The 20,774-nt window shown below is 48.7% G+C and overlaps 2 protein-coding genes across 6 annotated transcripts; one reads left to right on the top strand and one right to left on the bottom strand.

The window, feature by feature from the left end:
* The first annotated feature begins 3 nt into the window (after positions 1–3).
* On the top strand, positions 4–1,355 carry PIERCE1 (piercer of microtubule wall 1). The gene is made up of 3 exons (XM_083807451.1): positions 4–138; positions 239–311; positions 900–1,355. Exons 1-3 carry the CDS (start codon positions 59–61, stop codon positions 1,083–1,085), a joined length of 339 nt encoding a protein of 112 aa, XP_083663577.1. The 5' UTR covers positions 4–58; the 3' UTR covers positions 1,086–1,355.
* Positions 901–18,261, bottom strand: PPP1R26 (protein phosphatase 1 regulatory subunit 26). 5 transcript variants are annotated; one of them, XM_083807443.1, is made up of 5 exons: positions 18,105–18,260; positions 17,881–18,030; positions 14,955–17,779; positions 7,778–11,890; positions 5,523–6,416 (listed from the first exon to the last, which is right to left on the bottom strand). In XM_083807443.1, exons 4-5 carry the CDS (start codon positions 11,827–11,829, stop codon positions 6,221–6,223), a joined length of 4,248 nt encoding a protein of 1,415 aa, XP_083663569.1. In that variant the 5' UTR covers positions 11,830–11,890; positions 14,955–17,779; positions 17,881–18,030; positions 18,105–18,260; the 3' UTR covers positions 5,523–6,220. The 5 variants fall into 5 exon arrangements, with proteins under 5 accessions (XP_083663572.1, XP_083663569.1, XP_083663570.1 ...); XM_083807446.1 differs by lacking the exon at positions 5,523–6,416 and adding an exon at positions 901–3,224 and having other exon boundaries at positions 17,881–18,259; XM_083807442.1 differs by having other exon boundaries at positions 5,751–6,416; positions 17,881–18,260.
* Positions 18,262–20,774: the final 2,513 nt, after the last annotated feature.

Here is a 20,774-nt window from a genome sequence, read left to right as displayed (position 1 = left end):
CCCCCCTCCGGTCCTTCCCTGTCCCTCCCGGTCCCCCCCGACCCCCCCCCCGGTCCCCATGTCCCGTCCGGACGCCCCTGGAGGTCCTGGCCCCGGCTCCCGGTACCGCGGGGGCCTGCAGCACCCCGCCGGCTCCCGGTGAGCGCAGCCCCTGCCCCAAACCCCCCGGCCCCAAAACCCCCGGCCCCCAAACCCCCCCGGTCCCGGCCCGGTTTGACGCGCTGTGTCCCCCCCGCAGGCAGCCGCACCCCCTGTACCGGACCAGCAGCCAGGCCTACGGGAGCAGAGCCCCCACGGTGCACGAGGTGCCGGTAGGTGCGGGCCCCAAGCGGTTCCCTGGGACCCCGGTTGGCTCCAACGGGTCCCGGCCTCCCCTTGGGCCTCCTGGGGGGGGCTTTTGTCTCCCTCCCAAAGCAAGAGGGGCACAGACGCAAGAAATGGGGCCCTGCTATGGCTCGCAAAGCCCCCCCCAGTTCACAAAGCCCCCCAGTGTGGGTGGAAGGGAGAGCTGGTGCTGGCATGCTGAGCTGGAGCTTCCCAAGGGTCTGCGGCTAACGACACCGCGCTGCCAGTGCTGGGTTCATTTTCTTCCTCACGGGTCCATGCCCTCCGTAAGAGCAGCCACGCCGACGCAGAGCAAACCTCCCTCCTGCAGAAAGCAGCTGGGGTAGGAGGTTTTGGTGGCCGCATCTCAGAGATGGCATTCAGCAGCCACTGGCAGACCCAGCCCCTCCGAGCCATCTCAACCCCCTGTTGTCTGCAACATCCCTGACAAGGAGCTCCTTGAGGCGCACTGAGATGAAGAACCCTTACAGTTTTGTCCAGACTTGTGCAAATTGCAGGTGCTGCTGATGTTGGCACTTAAATCGTCTCCTTTCTCCTGTTTCTCCTTCCCACAGACCACCTTGCACGTCACCTCACACGCGTTTTCGAACACTCTGGCGCAGTGCGGCATGTACAGAAATAACGGGCTCAACACCTACCTGGAGAAGAGCCACGTCACCGGCCCAGACAACTTCATCACCCCCTATGACACCCTCAACTTCCATCCCAGCTACAACGCCAGCAGGCCGTCGTACTGTTAGAGCTGTGGCAGCAGCAGCTACAATACCAAGCCACTTCAGTTTAGTGCTGGCTGCATAGGTAAAAAAATAAACATCCCCTACAAAAAAATAAGCAGGCAAAGAACAGCACTGACCTTACCCTAAATCTGTTGTCACAGCAGAAACGTAGGCTGTGCGCAGGGAATTAAGTGGGTAAGCAACCCGGTATGACAACCACAGTGTTGAGAGAGTCCTAAACTTAATCTACTGTTTCAGAGCTGTTGTCTTAATAAAGAAACACGTGCAGGAAAATAATGTTGTTCTGAACGCCCGTGAGTATACAGGAATGCTGTGGCTGCTACCTGGTGTCCCAGGCCATGCTGCTCCGCCACGCAGCTATTATTTTTAGATGGGCTTTGTTGCTCACCCAATATTGATTCTCTGCTAAGATAAGCAGGGAAGGGACAATTACTTCTCTCTGATCACTGGCTTCCATGGCATTAGCATTGTGTCTGCTGCGAGGAACATACAGCACTTAAGCAATGCTGAAAATTGTAGTTGTTGTCCCCAAGGGCAGTAAAACACTATAAACTGTCAAAAAAAATCATATGGCACAATAAGCAGCAACAGATTAACACACATGTTCACACTATTAAACACATAAGATAGAATTTAATGAGATTTTTTTCTCCAGAACATAGGAATAAAAGCTTAGTAACGTAAGGCTTGCTATTACAACATGACAAAGTAGCTACAAAATTAACAGGTTAAAGGTAGCAGTACATTTCTAGAAATGATCCCCCCACCTCCAAACTCTTGTATGTATTTTTTTAAATAGGACTCCTAACTAGTTAAGGCCACAAATTTATCTGTGGGTGAAAAGAAAGTTAAATCCATGTTATCAAAACTGAATTCAGTAGTTCGGTAGGAAAAACACATGCAGCAACTTTGGTGCGAGATGGAAATCACTAACTTATGGAATGAATTTTACTAGAAATAATACCTTAGTTTATAAATACTGAATGTGATTAAATGACATTTAAATAGCTCATGAAACATTCTATTTAATTTATAGGCAGCATATACTTATAAATAGTAGAATGACATACATTACAAAAAATACATTCCCTTAACCTTTTCCCTCTAACTCTTTAAATTAATTCTTTAATAAACTCTTTAATCCTTTAAACTCTGGGCTCATATATCATATATCATTAATAAATAAGATTTTTTAAAAACCATTTCTGTACTATTTAATGAATAACCAAAATGCATGTTTTCCAGAGGTATGTATTAAGCCTTTGGATGTTCAATGGTTTCTCGCAGACAGCATGTTCATCTTTCTTATCTGTCAAAACTACAACGCCTTAAGAAATCATTGAGAAAAAGATAACTAATCCAGAGAAAAAAAAAAACACTTTCCTAAGTTTTCTTGCAACAACCGTAGTTACACAGACAGAGAAACTGCATCATTTATCCAGTACCTGCACTAAAAGGAACACCGTATCATATTTTACTTAAAAACTATTTTTGAAGAGAAACTAGCCTCTTTATGGATGAGAATCTCTGACCTTACCGGTTAAACATAGTGATAGTATATATAAAAAAGAAGCATAGTACTATTCCAGCTGATAGCCAAAAAAATAAAATCAGTATAATATGTGCTGGTACCACAGCAAAGATATTCTTCATTTGTTATAAACATTTGTATCATTTTTGTATAGTCTTATAAACTGCTTAGGAAGCGCGACAAGATGATGAACATATTTGTAAGGTAAAGGTAAGGTAAACTATTTGTGTAGTTAAAGTGACTAAGTAAAAATCAGAAGTCTAAGAACATGAAGTTCAAAACCTAACAGCACGTCACCAAGCCTGTACTCTTTTTTTTTTTTTTTTAAACATTCAAAGATTCAAAGAATCCACCAGCAAGATTTCAATCAAGGCTACCAAACAATCCCAGTCGTACACTGCAATTAATTTGGGTATCTCAAAGACAATAGCTGAAAAAACACCAACAGATTTGAACAAGTAAACATACTGAACATAGAAATGGGCCTGAGAAGTTAACATTTTTAACATTTAACACATGAAAATAAATAAGCAACCCTCTAGCACTCACTGCTATTCCTCTGTTAGACTCTAGACAATGCCTTGGGTTTCTTATAACTTCCCTTTCTTCTCCTGAAATGAAAAATGAAGGGCAGAATTAATACAAACAGTTGTGACAATTTTACACATATTTTTATCCACAGATTTTTCTGCAGGTGGAATAATTTACGGATGAAACTACCTCTTGAAATATAAATATAGTGGCTTTTGTCGCCTGTTTTCTACCTCTTTCCATAGCTGATCTGCAAACACCCACCTCTTTTCTTCCTTGCCTTAATTACTCCCCTTTTTGTTCCTGAACTGAAACCAGTTCTGCACACTGCGTACCTTGCATCACCCTCATATAATCTGTATCCCGAAACGTGGGGGGTTAAAGCTACCCCATTCACTTCCTCCGAGGTCAGCTGAGAAGGGAGCACTATGCAGGCTTCAGCTGCAGCCAGCCCCGAGATGTGCCTCTGCACGTGGGTTTGCTCAAGGCTGCACAAGTTTGCAGCTCCTCATCCCTTCTGCATGCTCTATTTCTCTGGATTCTGCTGTATCCTCGCTTAAGCACTTATGTTTGTTAACCTTACTTAGGTCAAAGGTGTACTTTCCCTGTTTTTACTTTCTCACATTTCCCTGCTTTTGTGGGCTTAAGATATACTGACCTGTTCAGGTGTTCAGAGGCCCAATACACTTATATTTTTTTTTTTAGCAATACCTGTACAAATTGAAAATACCATTCTAAAGATGACAGTGACGCATTTTACCACAGAGAATTTACCTGAAAGGCTCTTTCTACTTTTTATTTCGAAAACAAGGTTTCCAAATTTGCAGCTAGAATCACCTGAGGCTGCGCCGTCAAACCAGGGCAAACTGCAGTTCTCAGAGGTCTGAAAAACTTCAGCCAACCAACACAGACACTAACAAAAGGAAATGGTGGCAGAGGTGGTCTGTTTCTGCCTTTTAAAAAAGCAGCTACACGTTCCTAAAATAGCAGCAAAGAACTGCTTATAAAAAATGAAGGTAGTCCTCGTGGTCCCCTGAGGATCCTTGAAGATTGCTTTTCCTGGAGCACAGAAAAATATAGTTGCTGTGATAAAAATAAAACAGTGTACTCGTTTTCAAAGTCCTGAATGAGCACAGGTTTATCTGAGAACTCTGGTATTGCAGTCGGGGTGCTGTAAGTTACCAGTAGCCACAATAAGCAGTTTGGTAACTAAACATCCAAATGAGATTTATGCTTTGAATGAAAAAATAATTATGCATTAAAAAAACAAAACCAGCAGTCATTTAAAAAGTAACTTCTTTACTTTCTTGATTAGAGCTGAGCTCATGGCTCCATGTGCATGCTGCCGTAGATAGAGGATGAAATTAATTCCCTGGGAGGGCCGAAATCACGGGAGGAGGAGGTTCGTTCTGGGCACTCAACCAGTGCCTTGCAGCTGTCACTGGGGATGCCAAGAAAGGGTCGGGGGGCACACAGCCTCTGCCTGCTCTGCAGTTGGCTGCCTCTTATCATCGGTATCAGTAGGAAGGAAAAAAATACCCTCACCCATTTCAGTACCGCATCCATGGAGACTCAGCCCCGTGCGGTTTTTTCCCTCCCAGCCCGCAGAGGAGCTCAGTCTCGCTGCCTCCCGGGAGAACTCCAGGGCTGGGTGTTGCAACGTCCCCCGGGGGAGCATGAAAGTACGCTCATCCTCTCCCCACGCCATCAGGGGCTCCTGGACTCGCTGCTATGGCAGAAAAGGATCTCGTTCAAATTCTGGAGGCTGCAGCTGTGCTATGAGGATGCCACGCAGTCCCACGCGGAGTGCTTTCCACCTGAGGCACAGGTCTCACCTGCTGAGCAATGCCTCCGAGGGAGGGAGGAACCCCTCGTGCTGCTAATAGAGCGTGGAAAGCACAGAGGGACTCCACTTCTTGACCGTAAGTGCCAGGAAACAAAACTGCTTCGGGTTTTGCTAGGATTGCAAGCACCCTTCTCACCTCCAAGAATATGCACTTTTTTTTTTTACACCTATATATTTTGTACATTCTCCTTCTACCTTTTTTAAGAACGTTCCCTTAGAGAGTCGCATATTTTAGGATGTGGATTCTGCCTCAGTCCCGAGGAAAGCACAAGCTATTGTCACAGGGGATTACGGTCTCGGGTTGCTGGTGGCTGAGGACAGCAGGATGCAAGAAGCGAGAGCAGCAGATGAAGTGAGATCCTGTTCCCAGGCTCAGCTGACGCAAATGCCGTGACCGACTTTGCAGGAGACATCCTTCACTCAGAAGTGTTACCGGCAGAAGTTAATTGCGTCTTTGGACAGGAGGGAAAAGCTGTGACACAAAAACACCACTCGCTACTGATGATGAGAACAAACCATAGGAGCACTCTGGTTTCACGGTCCATGGTCAGAACCCCGTTTATTAAACATTATAAACTTATCAATGTACACCATTTCCTATATACAAATCAAGTTTATCAATTTTAAAAAAGTGCCGTTTGAAATTAGCTTTTATTTAAAGCACAAGGTAATCGGAATTGCATCTTAACTGGAAGTGAATCAGTTCACGAGTAGTACTGAGCACACAGACACATTGACAGGGGCACAAGACACCTTTTAAATCTTAAATGGTGATTTACTGAAAATTTTGAGGAGAAACATTCAGCTTATTTCATACAAACAGTACATAGTGCTTCCATCATCTCTATTAAGCACAGTTTAATCCTTTTAAAGCAAGGTACTCTGAAAACTTCTATTTTAAAATACCAGCCTATTTACCTATTCCAAACAAAAGGCCTAAATCCTGCAACCGACTCAAGGCAGACAAAAATACATGCCCGCGTAGACTTAGTGCAGGCACGTGAGCTAAGTAAAAAACACTTTCCCAAGGTATCCTACCACAAAAATGAAATGACCTAGCATACTGATCTCTTAAGCCAACCAACCAGCCCAAGGACTACAAAAAGGTGGCCAGACAGTAAGAAATGTCAAGTGACCACTACAGACGTGTTTAAAATGTAACTGCACAACAGTATAACCACACAAAGGATGTTCTTTATTTCTCTACAAGCCACGGTTACTTTTTCTACTCTACGCTACGCTGCACTTTGCCAATATTCTGCGAATGCAATCACATCTGGGGATACTAAGCGATACTGGATCCATTCTTTGACTGCTTTTGCTCCGTTTTGCGACGTTAAGGCCAGCCTCCAGGAAGACTGCTGAAGTGATTAAGAAACCAAGTGACGCTAAATGGTAGCTTGGCTGAGAGAAGTTCTGCAGAAGACTGGATAAAGAGAATATTGAATCAATTCACAGGACAAGATGCAAGAACGGACTACTCAAAGGACTTCACTACACACAAACGAAAATGAAAGAACCAGCCAACAGCTTAAATCCACCTCTTTCGGATTTTTCAGTGACACCGGTGTGGGGACACTTTTATTGTGATATGAACGCACTACTTCAATGTCATTTAAAGTCAGTACAAATAAAAAGACAGTAGTGAAAAATTGCTTTATTCCAGGTGCTGGAAAGAGAGGCAGAGAGAGCTCTATCAGTATGAAAGAACAGTGCTGAAAATATCCTTGGCGTTTACGTTAGGAACTTCCTACAGCAAACCTAGCTTTGCTCTATTGCACAAAAATTGTAAATGAGAAAAGTTCACAGAAACGTAACATTTTAGAAACCACTTTTGAAAAAGGAAAGTAAGGGCACTCGATCGAAGAAAGTCATTCGGAAAAATCAAACCCCATCTCTGGGTAACTGCAGGGCATCAGAACTGGACTCGAGAGCAACGAGGAAATGGTTTCAGCCTTGCAGGCCCACGAGTACGTAAGTAGTGAAATCCACAGAAATCGTGTTGTCTAAGTAGACATGCTCCTTCACTTTCTTTCAACTTCAATTGTGCTTTGAATCACCTGCTAGCAGGAGGTTTTCAGCATTTGAAAGGGACTTTCAGCGGCTGCTGAGATCGCCTTTACACAGGCCGTGTGGACAGTCTGACCCACTTTGTTTACCTGGATCTGCGTTTGGACCTTCACGGATGGATCTCCGCACCCACAGCTGCGCCGCCGCCGCCGCCGGAATTCTGCTCAGCGAGCTCACCCAACAGTCCTCGGGGTGGGAGAGCTGAGACCCGCGCGTAAAACCACTACAAAGGATTGTCCTAAGGCAACTCGAATGTAAACAAATGGCAGATAGTCTGCTTCCGACGCACAGCACTCGTATTAAACGCTGTGTTTTCCTAGGGTCTCTCAACAGATTGCCAAGTATGTTCTGCGCGCAAACAGGTTTCCTTTTAATATATGATTAGAGGCCTCATAATTTAAAGCATGATCAGCCAGCATCATCTTATCTACAGTAACTACAGCATCCTGTAGTCATGTAAGCCCTAAAAATCATTATAAAAAATATTTCCTTAGAGCGCTTTAAATAATTTACAAAATTCTACAAAACCTAAGTATGTTTATCCGTGATATCCCTGTTAAATAGATGCCTTTTTCACATTAGTGTGTATATGATATACATATATCAGCCTCTCCCACCATCTCTCCTTTCATGTCTCAAGTTTTAATCAAGATAATTATAACGACAGTTATTTTCTAAAAATACTGTTATTGTGGGGGAAAAAAAAAAAGTACTTACATATCTGAAACCTTTACTTTCAAGAGGGAATCTGGGCAGTCCCCTGCGGGTACGTCAGTAAATTTTGCACAGTTTTTGTCTAGAACTTCCTGCCCTTGGTCCAGTTCACAATCAGCTTTCCTATTCTGCAGGGCAGGCAGCTTTCCTTCCAAACTGGATCTGGATACCTGAATTTCTTCCTGCCTGTCACTGTCCTGGTGGAGAACTTCTTCCTTCTTAACGCACGCGTGCACACTGTTACCCACGCATGCTCCTCCACTAGTTTTATCCGCTGTTACTGTTGTTACAGTTAGTTCCTGCAGCGGGCAGCCTGAACTTGGGTCTGACACGCTGTCCTGCTGGTTATTCTCTCCATTACTGCACCCACGTATACTCTCCTGACACGTCTCTCCACTAACTTCATCAGCTTTTACTGCTGCCACACCGTGTTGTGGGAGAGGGGGACCTAACTTCAAACCTGCCCAGCTGTCTTTGTGGATATCTCCTTCCTTCATACGTATCTCTGTGTTCTCAGCTTTGGATGTTCCTCTGCAAGCCTTATCTGCTGTTACTGCTGCCACGCTCTGTTCCTGCGAGGGGAGACTCAAATGTGAATCTGAGTGGTCTCCTGCAGTGGCAGCCTTTTGGCAACCCTCAGCTTCCCCTGTGATACACAAAGGAGCAGCCTCCAGTCTTTCACAGCTTTCTGCTACATGGGGACCTGATGCTTCCACAGCGAGCTTCTGAGAAGAACTGGATTCTTTTATTGCTGCCTTATTCTCCCCGCTAAATTCACCTTTTGGCTGGGAGGCTTCTCTTCCCTGCTTAAGTACGTCCGTATCCTGGGAATCTACCTCCGTTCCTAATGCACTGCTCTGGCTGAGCGCCTGCTCTGCTTTTTGCTTTTTCATCAAAAGCATGGATTTCTTCCTTTCCCGAGCGTACTTGAGACCCGCGATAAATTTACTCGAAATTTTTAAGTGAAAGGTGTTCTTCCTTTTAGATCGAGATTTCGCATTAGCTACTTTTCGTACTTTGCAACCTTCATTTTTGCTGTTTTTAGCTGGAAGTGTTTTCCGCACAGGCTCTGTTTTAGGGATGTCCTTTTTACCTGTTGCGTTTCCAGGTAACTCACCAGCAGCACCACCTTTAACCCCCCCCATTCCTTGTTTAGCTTTTGACTGACCAGTAGTATGAAAATAAATGTTCTCCGCCGAGGGAGCAGCTTTCTCACTGTCAAGTAACATTGCACTTTTCCCTTCCGTTCTCTGAGAGTTCTTCGACTCGTTGGCTTGCTGGGACACCTTAGTCTTTTTACTCTGACCCAGCGAGAGGGCAACCTCATTTTCAACTGGCTGTTGCTTTGCTTTTCCTTTATTAGCAGTTTGTTTGGTCACCCTCAATAGGTCTAGAGTTGCATCATCTTTCTGCATCTCTGAATTGCTTGCAGAGTCTTTAGCTTTTTCTGCCAAAAATTTCCTAATTTCTTGTTCAATGCTGTCGTCGCTATCCACTGAACTGCTATCATCAGCGTCGGATGCAGCTGTGAAAGTACATTTTTTATTCTTAGCTACCCGCAGGTTATTCTGGTTTGAAATTGGTTCGGGTTTATATCCTTTTTTAAGCTGTAAATCAAACTCTAAGTTCTTAACGGCTTCTGGCCTTTCATTTGAAAGTTTGACATTTATGTTGTCTGGAGGATTTCTGATTGCATTCTCTTTCACAGCTTTTCTAGATTTTGACAGGCAACTTTTCAGTAGCACAGGATTTTTACATTTCCACTCATTTTGTTGGAGGCTACTAAATTCATCCAGCAGCTGAGCGTCTGTCTCGGTAAACCTAACTCTCTTCTTGCACTGAGATTTCTGCTCCTTAGACTTCTTCTTTAATTTTCTTTTAGACCGTAAAAGGTCCTTGATGGCACTATCAAGGTCCTCATCACTATCCAGAGAACTGCTCTCATCAGCTGAACCGTCTCTCTCTTGAGTTTGGATGGTATTTTTCATAAGCTTTCTCGCACCACTCTGAACTTGCAAAAAAGGATTTACAGAATCCAAGGCCACGTATTTGTCAGCAGATCCGCACAGCTCAGAAGAGATCAGCTGCTGCTGGGTAGTCTCCTTGCTGTCGAGCCTCCGAGCATCACAGAGTTCTTCAGGGCTGCTCGGGGCACACCCCCCGTGGAGCAGAGGAGATTTTGAATAGGTATCCGGCTGGAAAAATCCCGTCCCCAGCTGTTCAGGTGCTTTTGATGCATCTTGTTTCACTATTCTGCCTTCCCTTTTAAGTCTCCTTTTACGACTCAGTGATAGCTTCAGTGTTTTGGGAAGAGAAGGCTCAAGAGTACCAGTGAGGCTGTTCTGATCAGATGGCAAAGGCATCCGGATCGAGTGTGACAGGCTGGGAGGCTTTGTTACGAGGCTTTCCGACTGAGCTTTCAGAGCCAAAAAAGCCCTGATTTCTTGCTCTATGCTATCATCGCTGTCCACGAGGCTGTTGTCACTTTCACAATGGGAGGATGAGAGAAGCTGGGGAGAAAAGAAGGAGTCCGTAGCGAGGGATCTGTTGTCACTTCCCATTTGGGATGGCATGATTGTTTTGGAAATATCAAGGATAGCTTCCGCACACATGAGTTCTGCAGATGTGTCTGCCCTGCAAGAGGCCTGCAGCGTGAGCTCGCAAGCAGCAATCTTGTTTTCCGGAGGTACAAAGTGTCTGGCTTTTTTCAGTGGTTTAAACAGCTTGTTAAATTCATTGCTGGTGCTTTCTAGTTCTGTCGACTTCGAATTAATCTCTTTCCTTTTGTTGCTGATAGGGTTTTTATGGAGTTCTGGTGAGGCACTTTTTGTTGAGCTAATTGTCAGGCTTGCAGAAATGTCGGCTATCCCCTTTGCGTCAAATTGTTCCCTTTGCAAAAGGACAGAGCCTGTTGGGTGACCTGCCTCCTTCCTGATCTTCTCTAGCTGGTAAAGCTGAATGGCTTCTTCAATACCATCATCGCTACTCGAGTCAGAGGCGTGCACGCTCTCGTTCAGAAGCGCTCCCCTAGTTTCCCAGTAATTAGCTCCGCTTTCTTTATTTTGCTGCATTAGCCAGGGCTGGCTGGCAGTGGCCATTTCTAGATACGCTCGGTTCACTTGGTTGAAATCACCGGGCTCTTCCTGGATTTTAGCCTTCAGACACTTGGACTGCGTGCTGGTTTTCCGTAGCTTGGGATGGTGCCTCAAGAGGAGCGCGTTACAATCTTGCTTCATAGCACCACAACTTGTTTTGTTTGTCGGTTGTTTGTTGCTTTTTAGGACAGACCTCACCTGGGAATCTTTTTTATCCTCCCCGATTACACACTTGCTAATTTCTTGCTGCTTTTTCTCATTCAAGAACTGCACTATTTCAGCTTGTATGCTTTGTTCAAAGGAATCATCACTGCTGATGCTTTGAGGGGAAGCAGGCTGTAGCCTTTTACCAAGCCCCAGCTGGTCAGAAAGGTACTCTTCAGAGAGCATCTCTGCTTTAAATTTCACAGGTAGCAGGTCACTAGACATTTTGTTCTGGGAGAACTGTCTCTTAAACCTTTTGTCTCTGCTTATATTTTCAGAGCACTCTGCATTCCTCTGTAACGACTGGTCACTTTTGCTTTTTGCTTTCAAGTACTCTTGAATGGCTTCTTCTATACCTCGGTCAACAGAGTCGTCACTATCAGAATCAAGCAAGAGAGTCTCAAATCCCACATTCACTTCCACTTCAGCGTCGTCTGAACCAGCAGGACAACCACGCTCGGTATATTTAGGATGCTTCCGCAGCAACGTGGTGCTGGATGCGACCCTATTACCGGTGCCCTTTTCTCCCTTTTGTTTCTTCTGCATAATACAATCATACTCATTGTTCATACCCAGGGGAGACTCTTGACTTTGCAGGCTGTTTATGATCATCTGAACTTTTGCGCTTACAGAGGTTCTAGTGACGTTCCCTTCGGATTCGGAGAAGCAAACAGGGTATCTACAATTCCTTGCCGGCCCAAAGGACTCCCATTGTGTTTGAAGAGCTACCAAGGGAGAAGCATTCATAAGGAACATTCTAGCAAGCAACAGCAAAGTCCACGAAGGAGGCGTTTTTCAGACTGGTCTCTCTTCCATCCTACGATAAAAAAGAAGAAAATATTTTATTACTTGGAACTTTTCAGGAGTTAGATATGTAATAATACTCGGTAGTAGAAACTCTAAACCCAGGACAGCTTTTATTAGTTCTGGCTGGGTATTAAACACATACAGCAGAGGAACTTGGGCAGCTCGAGGAGAAAGAAAGGGAACCTACTTCTTCCTGAAACATGCTATACCGCAATAACCCCGAGAGAGAAATCATTCTGACCTCACTGCAGGATAAAACCTTTTGGTAAACACAAATCTTCAGGAATTTGCGAGAGCAGTATTATATTATAAACCCCAAACAGCGCAAGGCCTGTTTTGTGGGACAGTGAAAAAAATCATCGACAGAACGACTGACACCCCAAGCAGAACTTCCACGTGGTCCCCCAGGCACAGAAGGTTTCACCTGCAGCATCGTTTGGTGGGATGAAAACAATACCTGGCTGGCACAAGACATACAGCAGTCCCCATTAAAATAAAATACCGCAGTAGGGCTCTTCTACAAGCCCGATACACCGTCTCCCCTGCAAACTCAGCAAGTTCCAATGGCAACGTGGCACCGCACTCTACCAGCCTAGAGATGTGCTTTTACCTCCGAATTCTCTCCAGCTTTACTCTTGTCCATTATTCTCTAGCTTTGGTTTCAAATCAATCAGTTGCAATAAATATTTTAGAGAATTTATTAGATTAAATAATATTTAATAATATTTTAAACTATCATTCTTAATATTTAAACTAATATTTTAAAGAATGACTATGGTTATAACTCCTTAAAACTTATAAATGTATTTGCTACTGAGAAAAAGATAACAGACAAGCAGGGATGACAACGCTTTATCACTTTAAAAAAGAGCACAGCGCTCCAACACCGATTGTAGTACAACGTGACAAATGCTTGTGTCAAAAGTATTCTGGGACCTGCGCTCAGGGATCAGTTTTATTGCCATCTTGTTGGGAGACTACAATATTCTTGAAATCTTATTGACCGAGGCAGAGTCACCCTGAACGTGCCTTACACAATGTCCACAGGGTGGTTAGCTCTGAAAACACAGCTGATAATGTTTTGCCTTTCCACTCGCTGATTCTCTGCTGAAGAACATCTTAGCATCTTAACGCATTTTAACCCAAACCTTTGGCTCTGCACATCCGTTGCTGGTTTTCTATTCCTCAGTATTAATTAGTTTCAAAACATCAGTCTTGCAGAATTAAAAATTTAAGTGTAGTGATCAAGAACATCCTTGCTTGATGGCTGGTACTTGGAGCAACATGACACGCTGTTTAAATTCCACCTTTTCAGTCAACTGAAGATAGTTTAGATTTACTTCTGCTCTACACTCGCCAATGAAATCCAAGCCCTCCCAGCCTTTCACATACAAAGCCACGAGCTACCCTGGGAAGCGTCTCACAGAAGCAGCTGAGAAGCCTGCTGTGATGCAGGTCACAACTGAAACTTTTAGAAAAACGTGAATGAACACAAATTTTCTAAAACAGTCTCCAACACATCCACCGGGGCAACGATAAATTAAAGACGGTTTTCCTTCTAATAAGCAGCAAAGATTCAGACAGACAGAAATTAGAATACCTAATTATCCTGAAGAAATGCAATTAACATACTTCAGATTCCAGCTTCATAATTTTTTTTTTTTTTTAAAAGCCTATTTCCTATTAACCTACTTCCACAGTTTCCAGAGAAGGGGCAAACGTCTTCATTATCCCACACTCGGACGGCTGTGGCACTACAAACATTACACAGCATCGAGATTAACTTTCACACCACCCCTGCGGGCCATGGCCAACACCCTAGTGGCAGCTGCTGAGAGTCAACTGTGCACTGGTAAATCAAAGGGACGCGCGTTAATAGCACCTGTATTTATTTACCACCTCTACTGCCGAAACATGACCGCCTTTGGAGAGAAAACACGATGGTTATTGTGGCTACAGGTAACGCACCGTGATGCTTGGGGCTAGGAAGGGATGCTGAACCCCAGCCACGGCCGATGGGGACAACTTTGCTGCTCTCCAGCCATGGCTGATGGGGACAACCTTGCTGCTCCTTCCTCACCCAGGTGAAAACCCTCTCTCAGGCACAATTCATGGAATCGCAGCCTGGTTTGGGCTGGGACAGCCCTCGGAGCCCACCCAGTGCCACCCCCTGCCTTGGCATGACCCCACCAGCCCAGGCTGCCCAAAGCCCCCCCAGCCAAGGCGTCACATCCCTCATAATTTCTCCGTGTCCCCCAACTCCGTGCCTCAGTTTCCCCTCTGGGGGCAGGAGAAGGGGAAGGGCGGTGCAAGGGGCCCGCGAGGAGATGGCGGCAGGCCTGTCACCAGCCCAGCGCCCGCCGCCTCCTGGGGGGCTCTGCACCCACAGAGGGGACAACTGGGGGTCGTGGGGGGGGGTCCTGCCCACCGTGAGGTGGCTTTGAGGGACACCCACGGAGGGCGTGAGGGGATGTTCCAGAGGCTGTGCGTGAGGGGACACACAGGGACACCCACCGAGGGCGTGGGGGACATGATGGGGGACCCACCCACCGGGACACCCATGGGGGCTGCTGTGTGAGGGGACACCCAGCTGGGGGGCACCCACAGACGGCATGAGGGGACATCCCGAAGGCTGTGCGTGAGGGGACACACAGGGATACCCACTGAGGGCGTGAGGGGACACGAGGGGACACCCACCCACCGCGACACCCACCGGGGGGGGCACCCAGGGGAGGGCGTGAGGAGCCACCCCCCACTCCGGCCACCCCCAGAAGAACACGAGGGGACATGAAGAAGCCGTGAAGAAGCCCCACACCGCGAGGGCACCCACCGGGGCTGGGGGGCCCCCCGTTAGCAGCCAGGGGACACCACCGGCCACCCCCCGGGGCCAGCGGGGCCGCCTGCGCGGGGCGCCCCCTCCCTCCCTCCCCGTGCCCGCGTCAGGCCGGGCCGAGCGGCGCCGCCATGGCTCCCCCTTCCCGCCTTCCGCCGCCCTCAGCCGGGCTCGGCCTCGGCTTCGGCCCCGCCGCCTCCTCCTCCTTCTCCTCCTTCTCCGCCCGACCCCCGGCCCTCACCTGCTGCCGCCGCGGGGGTGACCGAGGCGGGGACGGGGGACGGGGCGGGGGGACAGGCAGCGGCGTCCCGGCGGCTTCCCCGGGCCGCTCGCGGCCGCTCCGTTGCGCCCCGTTGCCGAGCTCCGAGCGGCCGCTGCCCGCCGCGCTTGGTGCAGGGGCGGGCGGCGCTTCCTTCCCTGCCCCCGGGGAGAGGGAGGCATGCGCCGCAGGGCTCCGCCGGGGAGGCGGGGGCGGCCGGACCGGGCCCTCGGAGGCCGCCGGTGCTCGCTGAGGGGACGGCGGGGACCTGGGGGGGGAGCGGGCCGGGCAGCACCGGGCAGCACCGGGTCGGGTCGGCCCCGCCGCCGGGGCACAAAGGGAGGCACGGCCGGGCCGGCAGGAAGGAGGCTGGAGCCCTCGTCATGGGTCTGCTGCGGGGGGGAGGAGGAGGAGGAGAAGGGGGCGGCCGGTCCCGGTGGGGCCGGGGCCTGCTGAAGCACCGCGGTGGGGTCAGGGCGAGGTGTGGGCCTCGTGCCTCGTCCAGTGAGCTGAAAACACGCGTGGTGGGGCCCCCGGGGATGAAAACACGCGTGTGGGGTGTGTGTCCCCACGGGCTGCAAAGCGCTGCCCGCAGGACGAGGAGAACCCGCAGCGCTTCCTTCGGGGCGCGAAGGGAGCCGACAGAGGGAGGAAAGGCTGAAAACATCAGCAAAGCATGCCACTTGCTGTCCCAAACCTAAAGTTTGGGATGCAATGCTCAAATCGGTTATAAGAGCCAAAGCCTGTTTTAATTTGTTTGTTTTCTTTCCAGAAACTTTCCGCTACAAGTACAGGTTACCCACTGGAAAACCCCTGTGCTTTCTGGGGTTACGGCCATCCTGACCCACCCATGACTGTTCCCTCCCTGCAGAGCCACGTCCCTGCCGATGGCATTACGGATCCCAAAGCACCAGAATCCTTCCTTATGGGACACCCATTTCTACCTGCTCCTTCACTAAAAACTGCAGGATCACTCATAGCTCTTGGTTTCTACATCTTCACAAGCACTTCCATTCTTACTTCCTGTTAAATAATAAAATTGGCACCTTAACCCCAGGCGCTGCCTGTTTTCATTTTGCCAGTGCGTTTTATAGTCATGGTGCTTGAATACCTTTGATAGTACAGGTGAAACTGGCATCTTTTGGCTGGGTGTTGCTGAAATCACAGGGAAAATGCTCAGGTGATGAAATATCAAGCGAACAGCAGTGGGGAACAGCAGGTACAAAGGGTCCCAGGACGAAGTGGGGTGGCAGCTTGTGGCCGTGCAGACTAGACACTGTGCTCCCATCCCGCTGGGCTCCTCTGCAGTAAGAGGAATTATTCCCAATACACAAGGACGTGGCAGATGTCAGGGCCCGTTGCCTTTCATAGGTGTATCACACAATCATTTTCCGTGTCCCTCTCCATTCAAAGCTCCAGGCTCTTTTCATGAGCACAGTGGCTGACGCTGCCATTTCTGCTGCAGCTTTGACAGCACATCGCAGCCCCGCAACTCAGGAGAAGTTTAACTCGGAGTTAGGGGACAGTTTCCTGATGTGGTGTTACACATCAGCGAGAGTTTAGCTCGGCTCCAAGGTGAATCCATTCTGTCCTTGCAGAAAGAGAAGGTGTTGCTGGAGCTGGTGTTGCTCCCAGATTGAGCCTGCCCTGTCCCTGGCACAGGTGCAGGGTAGGTGCTGGGTGCTGCAGCTCTTTGCTGCAAGGCTTTTTTGATGTTTTTGTGCTCAGTCTTCAGCAATACATCGCAAGATGTGGGGCTGGCGTATGCCACGTGCTGTGGAAGGTTTTCTATCTGCTTTCACCCTGAAGGTGCTTCTTTTGGGGAGCATGCAGATTTTCAGCCTGAGGCAGAAGGAATTGAGCTCTTTCCTAGACTCCAATCTCACATTCTAATTTTTTTTTTCCCCCCCCCAGGAGTCCCTTACCTACCAGACGTGATCCTGCTTTTATTCAGGACATGGGACAGGACCACGTTTCAAGCGGTCATGCACAGTTATAGACTCAGCTTAATTTATCTCCTGCTCTTACAATAAATAAAACAGCTGTTTTTTTTTTTTTCCTGGATATGCAATAAGCTTTTATATTCTGAAATGGCTCGCTTGAACGAAACTGCTGAAAACAGCACAGCCAGCATCTGTGTGCAGAATAAAACAATGAACATGCTTTTCCTTAGCTGCAGAATTGCAGCCCGGAGGTGAGGAAACTTTGCTCTTTTCACCATGTTCCTCCTAATGCCACTCCAAAGGAAAGAAAGGGCTCTTGTATTCATGTATCCTCCCAGGCCAAGTCAATTTGCATGTGAATGCACTTTAAAAATAAAATTAAAGTCAAAGCTATGGCCAGAAGCCTGATAAATGTGCTTGTGCACATGCAGTTGCTCGGAGGGGAGGGAGGCTGGCTGCTGCTGGAGAGCGCTGCTGTCACTGGCGGCGGTGGCATTTTATGGCCCTGCAGAACAAGTTGGCCTCCATGTGCATCCTTTCACTTGAAATAAAAACGGAGCCTCTCCCCGAGGTCCCATTAGGGATGATTTGTCTTCCTGATCCATGATCTTTGTGGAAATGAGAGCAGTGGTCCCCATCCACACGTCCCTGGTGGATGGATGACAAAGTCACCAGCGCTAATTGGACCCCTTGTTAGGACGGCTGGGATGGCAGGGAAACGTTCATGTTTTCGAAATGAAACATCTTCCCTGACCTCAGGATCTGCTCATCCCATTTGCAGCTTATTGCAGGGGGTAGGAACAGGCTCTCATTATAGGTGGCTCCGGACACATTAGAGGCGAAAGCTGCTGTGGGTTATCAAGGCTGAAAACAGAGTTCAGGTGATGCCTTTTTTTTTTTTTTTTCCCCTCCAGAACGAAAAAGGACAAGATTAAAAACAAAATAGTAAGAATGAAAGGACTCACCTCGCAGATGTTCCTGTTGTCGGGAAACCTGTGGCTTCAAGGCCAATTACAGTCCTCGCGTGGAGCCGTGTTCGAACACCAGGCATCGCCGAGCTGCTGTTCCGCTGGGATGTGAGTCACATCCGATGCCAGCCAAGGGCACAGCCACGTCTAGGATGTGGGGGAAATCGACAGCCTCAGGTTCTGCAAACCTTTTCCTCTGCTGGTGGCAGTTGTGAACTCACCAAGCGTGCCGTTGAGTTTCGGGGCAAAACCAATCCATTAAAGTGAAATCCTGCCAGGGCCTGTAAGTTTTTGGTGGAAGCAAAGTGGGAGAAAGGATGTGGAGTGAGCATGGTCTGAACCTTGAGCTCAGCCAGTATTTAGGGTCCACATATGACGCTCCACCGAGCTTCAGGAGGTCCAAAACTTTTGGCAAAAAAAAAAGCAGTGCAAGCATTGGCTTTAAATAAATTGAGCGGGCGGCTTCTCTCTGGTTCAAAACAGGGCTCAGGTGGGGCTCGAGCACCTGCTTCCCTCTTGCATGAATTTGATTGTGCTGTGAGCACACCCCAGGGCAGTGGTGCTGGCCCCGCTCCTGCGTCCCCCCCTTGGTTCAGCCCCTTCAGTCTGACCGCAGGCGGCGCATCAGATGGAGTACAACTGCATCGTGTAGTAACATGGCAAATTGAAGAGTTTAGTTGTTATTTAATAAATGCCAAGGAGACTCATGAGGCCTTGAAGTTATAATAGAAAGATCTAATTTAGAAGAAAAAAAAAAAAAAAAAAGGAATAGAGATGCCTGTGAAAGCTGCCAGCCAGCGGCGCTGGATATTGAACATTTCTATTTACCCTCCGAGCGGAGTGAGCAGCCGTAGCTGCAGGGCTGATGCTGCCGGGGAAATGGCATCAGGGGCTGGTGGAGGGCTGGGGTCCAGCTCTCGGAGGAGCCAGCACAGCTCCCACAGCCACAGGAGGCTCCTCTCCGTCTTGCCTCAGCAGCCTCCGTTGTAGTAAATCAACCTTGCATGTCAGATTTGTATTTTTTTTTTTTTTATAGAGACCCGCTGGCTCTGTGAAACACATCCGGTAGAAAGTATAGCACAGAGGCATGGTGACAGAACGTGTTTAGTGGTTTTGAGTCAAATCCGGCGAACTTCCCGTTCGTTACTGACCATTAAAATGCAGCTGAAGGCCTCCAGGGTGCACGACTGCCTGGTTTTGAAGATGACCCCTTTCCATAGTAACTCCTGGGTGTCTGGCATGAGGAGACAACCCGGGAAGTACAATGTGGTGCCAAGAAGTTTGACTGAAACCCTTACAAATAAACTCTCTATCATATGGTGGAGAGCTGTACAATTGTGAAGTGATGGCACCTCCCTTACATTCTGGAACTAGAATCTTGTAATGGTTTCGGCTCATTCCTACCTAGGTGTGAAATGAGACCTTTTTCCTGTTTACAAGCACGGAAATATGCCATATGGGCTCCCAAGTTTCCTTTACCCAAGCCTTTCTGTCGAGCTCGGTGGCCTGTCCTGGGAGGCAGTGCCAGCAGCATCCTGCCCTCGTCACAACTCCGCTTGTGCCCGTTTGGTGTCACGGTGCCACCGGCTGCCTCCAGCCCTCGCAGAGCGGAGATGTGAGCCTGAGAAGCCCCTGCGGCACCCACGGAGCAGGACCCACGCTGTGGGTGCTCAGCGGCAGGAACCCAGGGCTTTCTGCTGGTCGCAGCCACCCCTGGGACCGCAGGCTGCTCCTCCCGGGGCCGCAGGCTGAGCACACGCAGCTCTCGCCCCAGCAGTTTGCAGGGGGCTGTATTTTAGCTCCTGTGTCATCGAAGCCCTCAGGTCAGCTCTGTGTGCTTGCAGCGGCACCCTCCTGCTTCTCCAGCACGTGCCTCGCTCCCTGGGGGCTGCCAAGTTAGAGCTGGAGCCACAACAGGTCCCTTTCCACCTCATCCAGCATCCTCTTGGGAACGAGCGGTTGGAGTTGAGTGCTGAAGGCTGGTGCCAAGCCATCGAGCAACATGCGTGCACAGGGCCGGGACAGCTCGCACGTTTCCCGCATCTCAGGGCTCGGGAGCACTGAAGAACACGAGGGTTCATTCCGAGACAAAGTCCCTTTTTTTCTTTTTTAATGAACCTTTTGCAGTTTCCCACAGCAACACTTTGATTTTGGCCACGGGCTGGGATATGAGGGCATCAGGTGCCGCGAGCCGTGGTGAAAGGTGATGAAAAGGGGTCTGGGAGCTTCAGAACGGACTTTTTAAAGGGCAAGATCAAAGCTGTACAGCGGGATTGCTGCTTTCCCCACCACGCAAAGAAAAGCCATAATGAAACCGAGATGCTGCGGTCGCGATACGTTTCAAAAGGAAACAAACCCCTTTGACTTTGTGCTGCAATTGCTGCGAGCTTCGAGGGGACCGGGGGAGGAAAAGAAAACGCCCTGTGCTCTCCAGCTCCCCCCGTTACAGCTCTGCTGGCTTCTGGTGAGAAGTCCCAGCAGGGCCACAGACTTGTCCCTGCGCTGCTAAGCGTCACATTTGCACAGCACCTTTCTGACCTGCCCAGGAGCATCCCTGCAGCCCCCTCAGGGCAGTGCTGGGGACCCGCTGGGGGGGCTGGAGGCAGCCTGGGGTGCGCCTGGATAATGCCCAGGCACCGCAGGCATCCCTTGGGATCACGGCACGGGCTCGATGTCGCATCGGAGAGGCTGTGCCCTGCCGTGCCTCCCTCCTGAGCTGATCTGGGAGCAAAGCGCCTCCTCCTGAGCCACGGGGTGACTTCCTCCACCACGGGGCAGGGGCTTTTGAGGGCTCCCTTCTGGCACCTCCCAAAGCTCGCAGCCGCAAGCGCCGAGGCGCTGAGCCCCAGAGACGGGGCTGTCAGGAGGCAGCCGGCCTGCAGGGTGTGTGG

This window comes from Anser anser (genome assembly GCF_964211835.1).
Source record: "Anser anser genome assembly, chromosome: 21".
Classification (NCBI taxonomy): Eukaryota; Metazoa; Chordata; class Aves; order Anseriformes; family Anatidae; genus Anser; species Anser anser.
Note: the sequence above shows the minus strand (reverse complement) of the source record. Positions and strands in the feature narration are given on the sequence as shown.